This window comes from Rhinopithecus roxellana, chromosome 12 (genome assembly GCF_007565055.1).
Source record: "Rhinopithecus roxellana isolate Shanxi Qingling chromosome 12, ASM756505v1, whole genome shotgun sequence".
Classification (NCBI taxonomy): domain Eukaryota; kingdom Metazoa; phylum Chordata; class Mammalia; order Primates; family Cercopithecidae; genus Rhinopithecus; species Rhinopithecus roxellana.
This window is the reverse complement of record NC_044560.1, coordinates 135,553,126-135,566,146: the sequence shown is the minus strand read 5'-3', so window position 1 is coordinate 135,566,146 and position 13,021 is coordinate 135,553,126. Positions and strand designations below refer to the sequence as shown.

Below are 13,021 nucleotides of genomic sequence, written 5' to 3'. Positions count from 1 at the left end.
ATTTTCCCTCTGATTATTCAGTTTTTTGGCTACCATAAATAATGCTGCTATGAAGATTCTTCCGCAAATATCTTGGGGAACATTGTCCCCAAGTGACTTGCTGGGTCACTGAGTCGACAAATGTTTAACTTCCATAGAAAATCCCAGTTTCTTGAACTAGTTGTTCATCTTACACAAAAGGTGGGACAAATTTAAGTGGTTTTATTGTAGAATGAGTTTTCTTTCTTTTTTTTTTTTGAGACAGAGTATCACTCTGTCACCCAGGTTGGAGTGCAGCGGCACAATCTCGGCTCACTGCAACCTCTGCCTCCCTCTGGGAGCCTCAGTTCCCTGCGCTAAAACACAGGGTTTATCACAGCACCCTCCTCTGGAGACTGTTTCAAGGATTAGCTGACTGCTGTCAGGGTCTCCAACCCAGAGGTTCCCTTCTAGGTATGAAGCCCAGAGACACACTTGCTCATGTGCACAAAAGACAGCGGGGGTGTAGGGCAGGTGACAAAGCACACAGCAAGGGACTATTTAATACATGATGACGCTACAAGGCAGTGGATCACCGAAACAGGAACAATTCTTTTTTTTTTTTTTTTCCTGAGACAGAGCCTCACTGTGTCGCCCAGGCTGGGGTGCAGTGGCGCAATCTCGGCTCACTGCAACCTCCGCCTTCCGGGTTCAGGTGATCCTTCCGCCTCAGCCTCTCCAGTAGCTGGGATTATAGGTGTGGGCCACCATGTCTGGCTAAATTTTGTGTTTTATAAGAGACGGGGTTTCGCCATACTGCCAGGCTGGTCGTGAGCTGCTGGCCTCAAGTGATCTGCCTGCCTCAGCCTCCCAAAGTGCTGGAATTACAGGTGTGAGCCACCGCGCCTGGCCCGAGTTTTTTTTTTTTAAATAAACAATGAGAAGTGAACATCTTAGCTGCCACAGGGCGACCAAATCAGAAAGTTAGGCTTGCCTGTTAAAATACACTGGCTGAAAACACTGATCCCCCAGGTCCCTTAGAATCAGTCTGATTTATTTTTATTTATTTATTATTTATTTATTTATTTATTTATTTATTTATTATAAATAATAAATTTATTTATTTATTGTCACCCAGGCTGGAGTGCAGTGGCGCGATCTCTGCTCACTGCAAGCTCCGCCTCCCGGGTTCCCGCCATTCTGCCTCAGCCTCCCGAGTAGCTGGGGCTACAGGCGCCCGCCACCACGCCCGGCTAGTTTTTTCGTATTTTTTTAGTAGAGACGGGGTTTCACTGTGTTAGCCAGGATGGTCTTGATCTCCTGACCTCGTGATCCGCCCGTCTCGGCCTCCCAAAGTGCTGGGATTACAGGCTTGAGCCACCGCGCCCGGCCCAGAGTCTGATTTAATTGTTCTGGGTGGGCACAAGGAATTGGCATGTTTTAAAAGCTCCACCATTGATTCTTATGTGACTCAAGTGTGGGTTTCAATACTTCCTCCTTTTAAAATTGTAAAACAAGTAATTTTTCTTCCAACATCTTATTATGAAAAATTTAAAGCATAGAGAAAGGCTGAATTTTTATTTTTATTTTACTTTATTATTTATTTATTTATTTATTTTTTGAGACAGGGTCTCACTTTGTCATCCAGGCTGGAGCGCAGTGTTGCAATCACAGCTCACTGCAGCCTCAACCTCCTGGCTCAAGCAATCCTCCTGCCTCAGCCTTCCAAATAGCTGGAACAACAGGTGTGCACCACCACTCCTGGCTAGTTTTTTGTGTTTTTTGTAAAGACAGAGTTTTGCCACATTGCCCAGGCTGGCCTAGACCTCCTGGGCTCAGGTAATCCTCCCTCCTTGGCCTCCCAAAGTGCTGGGATTAGAGTGAGCCACTGCACCAGGCTTAATTTTTTTTTTTTTTTTTTTTTTTTTTACAGTGTACATCTCCATCCATCACTCCATCTTTTTTTCTTTTGAGATGGAGTCTCATTCTGTTTCCTAGGCTGGCGTACAGTGGCACAATCTTGGTTTACTGCAACCTCCGCCTCCTGGGTTCAAGTGATTCTCTTGTCTCAGCCTCCCAAGTAGCAGTAGCTGGATTTACAGGTGAGCACCACCATGCCCGCTTAATTGATTTTTAAAATATTTTTAGTGGAGATGGGGTTTTCACCATGTTGGCCAGGCTGGTCTCGAACTCCTGACCTCAAGTGATCCACCTGCATTGACCTCCCAAAGTGCTAGGATTACAGGTTTGAGCTTCTGTGCCCGACCTATTTTTTTTTGGATGGGGTCTGGCTATGTTGTCCAGGCTGGTATTTTGAACCCTGGCTAAGACGATCCTCCCGCCTCAGCCTCCCAAGTAGCTGGGCCTACAGACATGCACCATCATACCTTGCTGTAATTGTTCTGTTTTATTATTAGTTATTATTGATTTATTAGTGTGCCTAATTTATATATAAACTCTATCATAGGTGCGTATGTATAGGAAAAAGCATAGTGTGTAGGGTTCTGTACTATCGGCGGTTTTAGGCATCCATTCCGGGTCTTGAAATCTATCCCAGGCAGATAAGAGGGTTTACTATAGTTTTGAATAATGGAGGGAAAGAACTTGGGAACCAAATGGAAAAGAAGCTGAGAGCCTAATTGCCACCAGGGGGCAGTGTAGGCCGTGGGAACTCCAAGGCCAGCAGGCTGAATGCTTTACAGGATCCCTTCTGGGTTGTGTTTCTTTGATGAGTGTAGTTTCAGGTTTAGCTGCTGCAGGGAACAGATGAAAGAAAAGCTCTGGGGATGTGTCACGGACATGATGCATCACGGAAGGGAAGAATGAATTTGTTGAAAGAATTTGGGGTTAGGCAGGCTGGGCTGTTGGGGAAATCACTAGACAAGTTTCAGGGACAATTAAGGCTGCTTTAGGTCAAGATGTTATGTGTTCCCCACCCACAATTTCTTATTTTGAATTTTTAAAAATCTACATTGAAATAATAGTACAAAATATAACAATACACAAGCACAGGCCAGGCGTGGTGGCTCACGCCTGTAATCCTGGCACTTTGGGAAGCCGAGGTGTGCGGATCACCCGAAGTCAGGAGTTTGAGATTAGCCTGGCCAACGTGGTGAAACCCTGTCTCTACTAAAAATACAAAAATTAACCGGGCATGGTGGCACGCTCCTGTAATCCTAGCTACTCAGGAGGCTGAGGCATGAGAATCACTTGAACACCCAGGAGGTGGAGGTTGCAGTGAACCGAGATTGCGCCACTGCACTCCAGCCTGGGTGAGAGAGCGAGACTCTGTCTCAAAAGAAAAAAAAAAAATACACAAGCACAGATTTCATCAGCCATCAGAGCAATTATGTCAGTACAGGTCACGAAACTTTTACAACCGCCCCCCTACCCCCGCCCCGTGAATGTTTTTGGGGAATGAGAGTGAAAATGGGCGAAAAGTCCATAAATAGTTTTGATCTTGCAGACTGTCAGGGTTCCCTAGGCTATACTTTGAGACTTACTCTTTTACAAAACGTTTGTCACATCTAACAAAATATGCAGTAACTTTATATCATCATTAAATATTCACCCTGTGTTCAGATGTCTCCAATTACCCTAGGAATAATTTTTACAGCTTTTTTTTTCTTTTTTCTTTCTTTTTTTGGTAGAGATAGGATCTCACCGTGTTGCCCAGGCTGGTCTCAATCTCCTGGGCTCAAATGATCCTCCCCTTTTGGTGACTCAAAGTGCTGTGATTATAGGTGTGAGCTGCGGTGCCCAGCCTACAGCTGTTTTTAGGAACCAGGATGCAATTGAGCTTAGCGTTTGGCCATTATGTCTATTTAGTCTCGTGTGTGTGTTTTCTTTTTCCTTCTTTTGTTTTTGTTTTGTTTTCTTTTTCTTATTTATTTATTTATTTATTTATTATTTTTTATTTATTAAAAATATTTTTGGATCTAGAACAGTTTCATATCCTTTTGCTCCAGGATATTGACTTTTTTTTTTTTGAGACAGAGTCTTGCTCTGTCACTCAGGCTGGAGTGCAGTGGCGCGATCTCGGCTCACTGCAGCCTCTGCTTCCCGGGTTCAAGCAGTTCTCCTGACTCAGCCTCCCGAGTAGCTGGGATTACAGACATGCACCACCACTCCTGGTTAATTTTTGTACTTTTAGTATTGATGGGGTTTCACCATGTTCACCAGGCTGGTCTCAAATTCCTGACCTCAAGTGATCCGCCTGCTTCAGCCTCCCAAAGTGCTGGGATTACAGGCATCAGTCACTGTGCTCGGTCTCCAGGGTGTTAACTTTTGAAGCTTCCTGGCATGCTGTCTTCTAAAATATTCCACATTCTGGATGTGTTCAACTGTTTTCTCATGGTGTGTCATTTAACTTATCCTACTAAAAGTTTTCTTTCCTATGAACTGAAGTAGATTGTAGATATTTTTGTTTTAGTTAATAATAATAGGCTGGGCACAGTGGTTCACACCTATAATCCCAGGACTTTGGGAGGTTGCAGTAGGAAGATAGTTTGAGCCCAGGAATTTGAGACCAGCCTGGGCAACATTGCAAGACCCTGTCTCTGCAAAAAATTAAAAACAAATTAGCCAGGCATGGTGGTGTGCCTATAGTCCCAGCTACTGGAAAGGCTGGTGTGGGAGGATTGCTTGAGCCTGGGAGTTCCAGGCTTCAGTGAGCCATGATTGTGCCACTGTACTCCAGCCTGGGTACAGTGTGAGGCCATGTCTCAAAAAAATGCATTTTATATATATATATATAATATAAAAAAATATGTATACAAAATACATAACTATATATATATTAAATATATATAATACATATATATTATATATAATATATATATATATATATTTTTCCCCCGAGATGGAGTCTCACTGTGTTGCCCAGGCTGGAGTAAAGTGGCGTGATCTTGGCTCACTGCAACTTCTGCCTCCCGGGTTCACACGATTCTCCTGCCTCAGCCTCCTGAGTAGCTGGGATTACAGGTGCACACCACCACACCTGGCTAATTTTTTGTATTTTTAGTAGAGATGGTGTTTCACCATGTTGGCCAGACTGGTCTCAAACTCCTGACCTTGTGATCCGCCTGCCTCAGCCTCCCAAAGTGCTGGGATTATGGGCGTGAGCCACCACACCTGGCCGCATTTAATACATTTAACCTACTAAACATCATAGGTTAGTCTAGTCTACCTTAAAGTACTCGGAACATTTACATTAGCCTACAGTTGGGCAGACTCATCTAACACAAAGCCTATTTTATGCAAGAGTGTTGAATATCTCATGTAATGTATTGAATACTGTATTGAAAGTAAAAAATAGAATGGCAGTTTGGGTGCATGGAATATGATTTCTATTGAAAGCGTATCACTTTTGGCTGGGTGCAGTGGCTCACGCCTGTAATCCCAGCACGCTGGGAGGCTGAGATGGGAGGACTGCTTGAGGCCAGGAGTTCAAGACCAGGCTGGTCAACATAGTGAGAGCCCATCTCTACTGAAAAAAAGAAATAAAATGTATCACTTTCACATTATTGTAAAGTCACAAAATTGTAAGTCATCAAGTGCATCACACCTGTAATCCCAACACTTTGGGAGGCCAGTGTGGGCAAAAATTAGCTAGGCACAGTGGTGCGTGCCTATAATCTCAGCTACTCAGAAGGCTGAGGCACAAGAATCACTTCAACCCAGGAGGCCGAGGTTGCAGTGAGCTGAGATCATGCCACTGCACTCCGCAGCCTGGGTGACAGAGAGAGACGCTGTCTGAAAAAAAAAAAAAAAAAAAGCCAGGCCTGGTGGCTGGCTCACACCTGTAATCCCAGCACTTTGGGAGGCCAAGGCGGGCAGATCATTTGAGGTCAGGAATTTGAGACCAGCCTGGCTAACAGGGTGAAACTCCATCTCTACTAAAAAGACAAAAATTAGCCAGGCATGGTGGTGGGTTCCTGTAATCCCAGCTACTCAGGAGGCTGAGGCAGGAGAATTGCTTGAACCCGGGAGGCAGAGTTTGCAGTGACCCGAGATCACACCACTGCACTCCAGCCTGGGTGACAGAGTGAGACTCTGTTTACAAAAAAAAAAAAAATCTTAGACCATCTTAAGTCAAGGACCACATGTATACCAAGGGTTGAGCCACAGGGTATGTGTAGATTTAGCTTTAGTAGAAACTGCCCAGTAGTTTTCTGTGTACTCTTCCACCATGGTGTATGACAGTTTCAGTTGCTTCAAATCAGTCTTTCATTCCAGCCATTCTGGTGTTGTGTAGTGGCGTCCTATTGTGGTTTTACTTTTATTTCCTTGATGACAGATGAAGTTGGGCACCTTTTAATGTGTTTGTTCCATCTGGGCACCCTCTTTTGCAAAGTGTTTTTTTCAAGTCTTTGCTAATTTTTCTATTAGGGAGTCCATCTTATTGATTTGTACATGATCTTTATATATTTTGGATCCAAGAACTTTGTTGGATCCAGTACAACTCCTTTACCTGTGGTTTCACTTTCTGTGGTTTCAGTTATCTGTGGTCAACCATAGCCTGAAGATATTCAATGGAAAATTCTAGAGATAAACAATTAGTAAGTTTTAAATTGTACATAGTTCTGAGTAGCATGATAAAAATCTCACACCATCCCACTCAGGACATGAATTATCCCTATGTCCAGTGTATCTATGCTGTATAGGAGTATGTTACCTGCCCGTTAATCACTTAGCAGCCTTCTTGGTTATCAGATAAAAAAAAACCATAGTATTGGCCAGTCACGGTGGCTCACGCCTGTAATCCCAGCATTTTGGGAGCCTGAGGCGGGTGGATCACCTGAGGTCAGGAGCTCAAGACGAGCCTGACCAACATGGTGAAACCCCGTCTCTACTAAAAAAATACAAAAATTATCTGGGCATGGTGGTGGGCGCCTATAATCCCAGCTACTTGAGAGGCTGAGGTAGGAGAATCGCTTGAACCTGGGAGGGGGAGGTTGCAGTGAGCCGAGATCATGCCATTGTACTCCAGCCTGGGCGACAGAGCCAGACTCTGTACAAAACAAAACAAAACAAAACAGTATTTATAGGGTTTACACTATCTCAGGTTTCAGGTATCCACTGGGATCTTGAAGGTATCCCCTGCAGATAAGGAAGGACTAGTGTTTATGTTTGTAAATATCATTTCTCACTCTAAGGGCCACTTTTTTCACTATCTCTTGTTTTGTTTTGTTTTGTTTTTTGAGACAGTCTTGCTCAGTCGCCCAGGCTGGAGTGCAGTGGCGCGATCTCGGCTCACTGCAAGCTCCACCTCCTGGGTTCACACCATTCTCCTGCCTCAGCCTCCTGAATAGCTGGGACTACAGGTGCCCACCACTATGCCCAGCTAATTTGTTTTGTATTTTTAGTAGAGACGGGGTTTCACCGTGTTGGCCAGGATGGTCTCAATCTCTTGACCTTGCGATCTGCCTGTCTCGGCCTCCCAAAGTGCTGGGATTACAGGCGTGAGCCACTGCGCCTGGCCCTTTTTTTTTTAAGGTGGAGTTTCACTCTTGTCATCCAGGCTGGAGTACAATGGTGCGATCTTGACTCACTGCAACCTCTGCCTCCTGGGTTCAAGCAATTCTCCTGCCTCAGCCTCACAAGTAGCTGGGATTACAAGCATGTGCCACCACACCTGGCTAATTTTTGTATTTTTAATAGAGATGGGGTTTCACCACATTGCCCGGGGTGGTCTCGAACTCCTGACCTCAGGTAATCTGCCCGACTTGGCCTCCCAAAGTGCTGGGATTACAGGTGTGAGCCACTGTGCCCAGACACTACTGCCTATTTTGTATTTTTAAAAGTGTAAAATATTATTGAATTTTATTTCAACAGTATTGCTTTTAATGACTGTTGAGTATTTCATTTTTATATTAGTGTGCTTAACTTTTTAAAATTGATTTGTAAGATCTGTTTGTATATTAAGTATATTGACCATGTGGTATGTATATGTTACAAATATATTTTCCCCACATATTGGTTCTCTTTAGATTTTGTTTATGGTGTTGCTGCCATTCAGAAACTTCTGACTGATCTTTTCCTTAATGATTTATCACTTTAGATGTCACATTTGAATATCCCGTCTGTATTAGTCTGTTCTCACGCTGCTAATAAAGACATACCTGAAGGCCGGGCGCAGTGGCTCATGCCTGTAATCCCAGCACTTTGGGAGGCCAAGGAGGGTGGATCACGCAGTCAGGAGTTTGACACTAGCCTGACCAACATGGTGAAACTCCATCTCTACTAAAAACACAAAAATTAGTCAGGTTTGGTAGTGCACATCTGAAATCCCAACGACTCAGGAGGCTGAGGCAGGAGAATCGCTTGAACCAGGGAGGCGGAGGTTGCAGTGAGCCAAGATTGTGCCACTGCACTGCAGCCTGGGTGACAGAGCAAGACTCTGTCTCAAAAAAAAAAAAAAAAAAAAACCCAAGACTGGGTCATTTATAAAGAAAAAGGGGTTTAATGGGGAGGCCTCATAATCATGGTGGAAGGCAAAGAAGGAGCAAAGGTACTGCTTACATGGTGGTAGGCAAGACATCGTGTGAAGGGGAACTGCCCTTTGTAAGATCATCAGATCATGTGAGACTTATTCACTATCATGAGAAAAACCCACCCCCATGATTTAATTACCTCCCACCAGGTCCCTCCCACAACCTGTGGGGATTATGGGAGCTACAATTCAAGATGAGATTTGGGTGGGGACACAGCCAAACCATATCATTCCACTTTGGTCCCTCCCAAATTTCATGTCCTTACATTTCAAAACCAATCATACCTTCCCAACAGTCCCCCAAAGTCTCAACTCATTTCAGCATTAACTCAAAAGTCCACAATCCGGCCGGGCGCGGTGGCTCAAGCCTGTAATCCCAGCACTTTGGGAGGCCGAGACGGGCGGATCATGAGGTCAGGAGATGGAGACCATCCTGGCTAACACAGTGAAACCCCGTCTCTACTAAAAAATACAAAAAACTAGCCGGGCGTGGTGGCGGGCGCCTGTAGTCCCAGCTACTCAGGAGGCTGAGGCAGGAGAATGGCGTAAACCTGGGAGGCGGAGCTTGCAGTGAGCTGAGATCCGGCCACTGCACTCCAGCCTGGGCGACAGAGCGAGACTCCGTCTCAAAAAAAAAAAAAAAAAAAAAAAAGTCCACAGTCCAAAGTCTTACCTGAGGCTAGGCATGGTGGCTCACCTGTTATCCAGCACTTTGGGAGGTCAAGGCAGGCAGATCACCTGAGGTCAGGAGTTCAAGACCAGCCTGGCCAAAATAGTAAAACCCTGTCTATACTAAAAATACAAAACTTAGCCAGGCATGGGGGCACATGCCTGTAGTCTCAACTACTCGGGAGGCTGAGGCACAAGACTTGATTGAATCTGGGAGGCAGAGGTTGCAGTCAGCCAAGATTGCACCACCCCACCCCAGCCTGGGTGACACAACAAGATTCTGTCTCTGAAAAAAAAAAAACCGAACAAAATAAAGTCTCATCTGAGACAAGGCAAGTCCCTCCCACCTATGGGCCTGTAAAATCAAAAGCAAGTTTAGTTGCTTCCTAGATACAATGGGGTAGAGATTGGGTAAACACATCCATTCCAAATGGAAGAAATTGGCCAAAATGAAGGGGCTACAGGCTCCATGCAAGTCCTAAATCCAGTGGGGCAGTCAAATCTTAAAGCTCCAAAAAGATCTTCTTTGACTCCGTGTCTTACATCCAGGTCACGCTGATACAAGAGGTGGGTTCCCATGGTCTTGGGCAGCTCTGCCCCTCTGGCTTTGCAGGGTACAGCCCCCCGCCTGGCTGCTTTCACGGGCTGATGTGGAGTATCTGTGGCTTTTCCAGGCATATGGTGCAAGCTGTCAGTGGATCGACAATTCTGGGGTCTGGAGGGCAATGGCCCTCTTCTCACAGCTCCACTGGGGGCAGTGCCCCAGTGGGGACTCTGGTGGCTCCCACTCCACATTTCCCTTTTGCACTGCCCTAGCAGAGGTTCCCTATGAAGGCTTCACCCCTGCAGCACACCTCTCCATGGACATCCAGGCATTTCCATACAGCCTCTCAAATCTAGGTGGAGGTTCCTGTTCTTGACTTCTGCTCACCAGCAGGCCCAGCACCACGTGTAAGCCACCAAGACTTGGGGCTTGCACCCTCTGAAGCAATGGCCTGAGCTGTACTTGGCCCCTTTTAGCCCCAGCTGGGATGCAGGGCACCAAGTCCTGAGATTGCACAAAGCAACAAGGCCATGGGCCCTGCCCATGTAACCATTTTTTCTCCTAGTTCTCTGGGCCTGTGATGGGAGAGGCTGCTGTGAAAACCTTTGACGCGCCCTGGAGACATTTTTCCCATTGTCTTGGTGATGAACATTTGGCTCCTCGTGACTTATGCAAATTTCTGCAGCAGGCTTGAATTTTTCCTCAGAAAATGGGTTTTTCCTTTCTATCACATTGTCAGGCTGCAAATTTTCCTAATATTTATGCTCTGTTTCCCTTTTAAACATAGGCTCCAATTCTAAACCATATCTTTGTGAATACATAAAACTGAAATGAATGCTTTTAACAGCACTCAGGTCACCTCTTTTTTTTTTTTTCTGAGGCAGAGTCTTGCTCTGTCGCCCAGGCTGGAGTGCAGTGACGCAATCTCAGCTCACTGCAAGCTCTGCCTTCCGGGTTCACACCATTCTCCTGCCTCAGCCTCCTGAGTAGCTGGGACTACAGGCGCCTGCCACCACGCCCGGCTAATTTTTTGTATTTTTAATAGAGACGGGGTTTCACCGTGGTCTCGATCTCCTGACCTTGTGATTCGCCTGCCTCGGCCTCCTAAAGTGCTGGGATTACAGGCGTGAGCCACCGCGCCCAGCCTCAGGTCACCTCTTGAATGCCTTCCTGCTGAGAAATTTCTTCTACCAGGTACCCTAAATCATCTCTCAAGTTCAGAGTTCCACAGATCTCTAGGGCAGGGGCAAAATGCTGCCAGTCTCTTTGCTAACACATAACAAAAGTGACCTTTATCCCAGTTCCCAAAAAGTTCCTCATCTCCATGTAAGACCATGTCAGCCTGGACTTCATTGTCCATATCACTCTCAGCATGTTGGTCAAAGCCATTCAACAAGTCTCTAGGAAGTTCCAAACTTTCCCACATTCTTTTATCTTCTTCTGAGCCTTCCAAACTGTTCAAACCTCTGCATGTTACCCAGTTCCAAAGTCACATATTCACGTCTCCTTATAGCAGCACTTCACTCTACTAGTACCAATTTACTGTATTAGTCTGTTCTCCTGCTGCTAATAAAGACATCACTGAGACTGGGTCATTTATAAAGAAAAAGAGGTTTAATGGCTCAAGCCTGTAATCCCAGCACTTTAGGAGGCCGAGACGGGCGGATCACAAGGTCAGGAGATCGAGACCATCCTGGCTAACCTGGTGAAACCCCATCTCTACTAAAAAATACCCCATCTCTACTAAAAAATACAAAAAACTAGCCAGGCGAGGTGGCGGGCACCTGTGGCGTAAACCCGGGAGGCAGAGCTTGCAGTGAGCTGAGATCCGGCCACTGCACTCCAGCCTGGGTGACAGTGAGACTCTGTCTCAAAAAAAAAAAGAAAAAGAAAAAGAGGTTAAATGGACTCACAGTTCCACATGGCTGGGGAGGCCTCACAATCAGGGTAGAAGGCGAAGGAGGAGCAGAGAGCAAAGGCATGTCTTACATGGCAGCAGGCAAGAGAGCATGTGCAGGGGAACCGCCCTTAATAAAACCGTCAGATTTCATGAGACTTATTCACCATCACGAGACAGCATGGGAGAAACCTGTCCCCTTTATTCAGTTACCTCCCATGACATATGGGGATTACTGGAGCTATAATTCAAGATGAGATTTGGGTGGGGACACAGCCAAACCATATCACCTTCCTAACCAGAGGTCAGATATTATTGTATTTTTGTTGTTGTGTGTCACAGCTTTGTGGTTTTATTTTTCACACATTGAAATATTTAATCCACTTGGAGTTTACTCTGATAATATAAGATTAGAGCCTGGGAATCTAAATTTTTTACCAAAATATGCATCTAGATAAGACCTTGGAGTAGGGTGGGGCTTTGGGGACCAGTTTCATCTTGAAGGATTCTTGGTGACTATCTCTGTACTCTGCCACCCCTGCCAGGCCTTGGAGACCAGGGCCAGCCCTGGCCACACCCCAGGCTGTGTCACCTTCGTCCTGAATGACCACAGCATGGCCTTCACTGGAGATGCCCTGTTGATCCGTGGGTGTGGGCGGACAGACTTCCAGCAAGGTGACTAGCTCCTTTATCCAGCCCAAGATCTTCATACAGTTACATGTGTGTCAAGTGTTGAAGTATCTGTTACAAGAATGAATGGATGGACATTAGACTTTTAGGAGGCTTCAATATTAAATTCAAGGAGTTTCCCTGCTAGAGCAGTGGTCCCCAACCTTTTTGGCACCAGGGACCCGTTTCGTGGAAGTTAATTTTTCCATGGACCATGGCGCGGCATAGTTTCGGGGATTCAAATGTGTTACATTTATTGTGCACTTTATTATTATTACATTGCAATAGATAATGAAATAATTATGTAACTAACCATCATGTAGAATCAGTGGGAGCCCTGAACTTGTTTTCCTGCACTAGATGGTCCCATCTGGGAGAGATGGAAGATAGTGACAGATCATCAGGCATTAGATTCTCATAAGAAGAACATAACCTAGATCCCTCCCACATGCAGTTCACAATAGGGTTTGTGCTCCTATGAGAATCTAATGTTGCTGTGGATCTGACAGGAGGCAGAGCTCAGGTGGTAATGGGAGCGATGGGGTGCGGCTGTAAATACAGATGAAGTTTTGCTCAGTCACCTGTCGCTCACCACCTTCTGCACAGCCCAGTTCCCAACAGACCACAGACCGGTACCCAGGGTTGAGGACCCCCATGCTAGAGTATGGGAAGAGTTAGATTCAGGGGCTTAGCTCTTGGGGGACAGTTAGATTCAGGGGTGTGTTAGTTACCTATTTGAGCCTAGCTTGGGCAACATAGTGAGGCTCCCTCTCTAAGAAACACATAGAAC

General features: G+C 45.6%; 1 protein-coding gene across 3 annotated transcripts in view; it reads left to right on the top strand.

Moving 5' to 3' along the window:
* Positions 1-13,021, top strand: part of ETHE1 (ETHE1 persulfide dioxygenase) — a 29,602-nt gene that overhangs the window by 12,260 nt on the left and 4,321 nt on the right. For all 3 annotated transcript variants that reach the window (XM_030912669.1, XM_030912667.1, XM_030912668.1), the window contains exon 4: positions 12,108-12,237. In XM_030912669.1, coding sequence (XP_030768529.1) covers positions 12,108-12,237 — 130 coding nt within the window. The remainder of the gene's footprint in view (positions 1-12,107; positions 12,238-13,021) is intronic.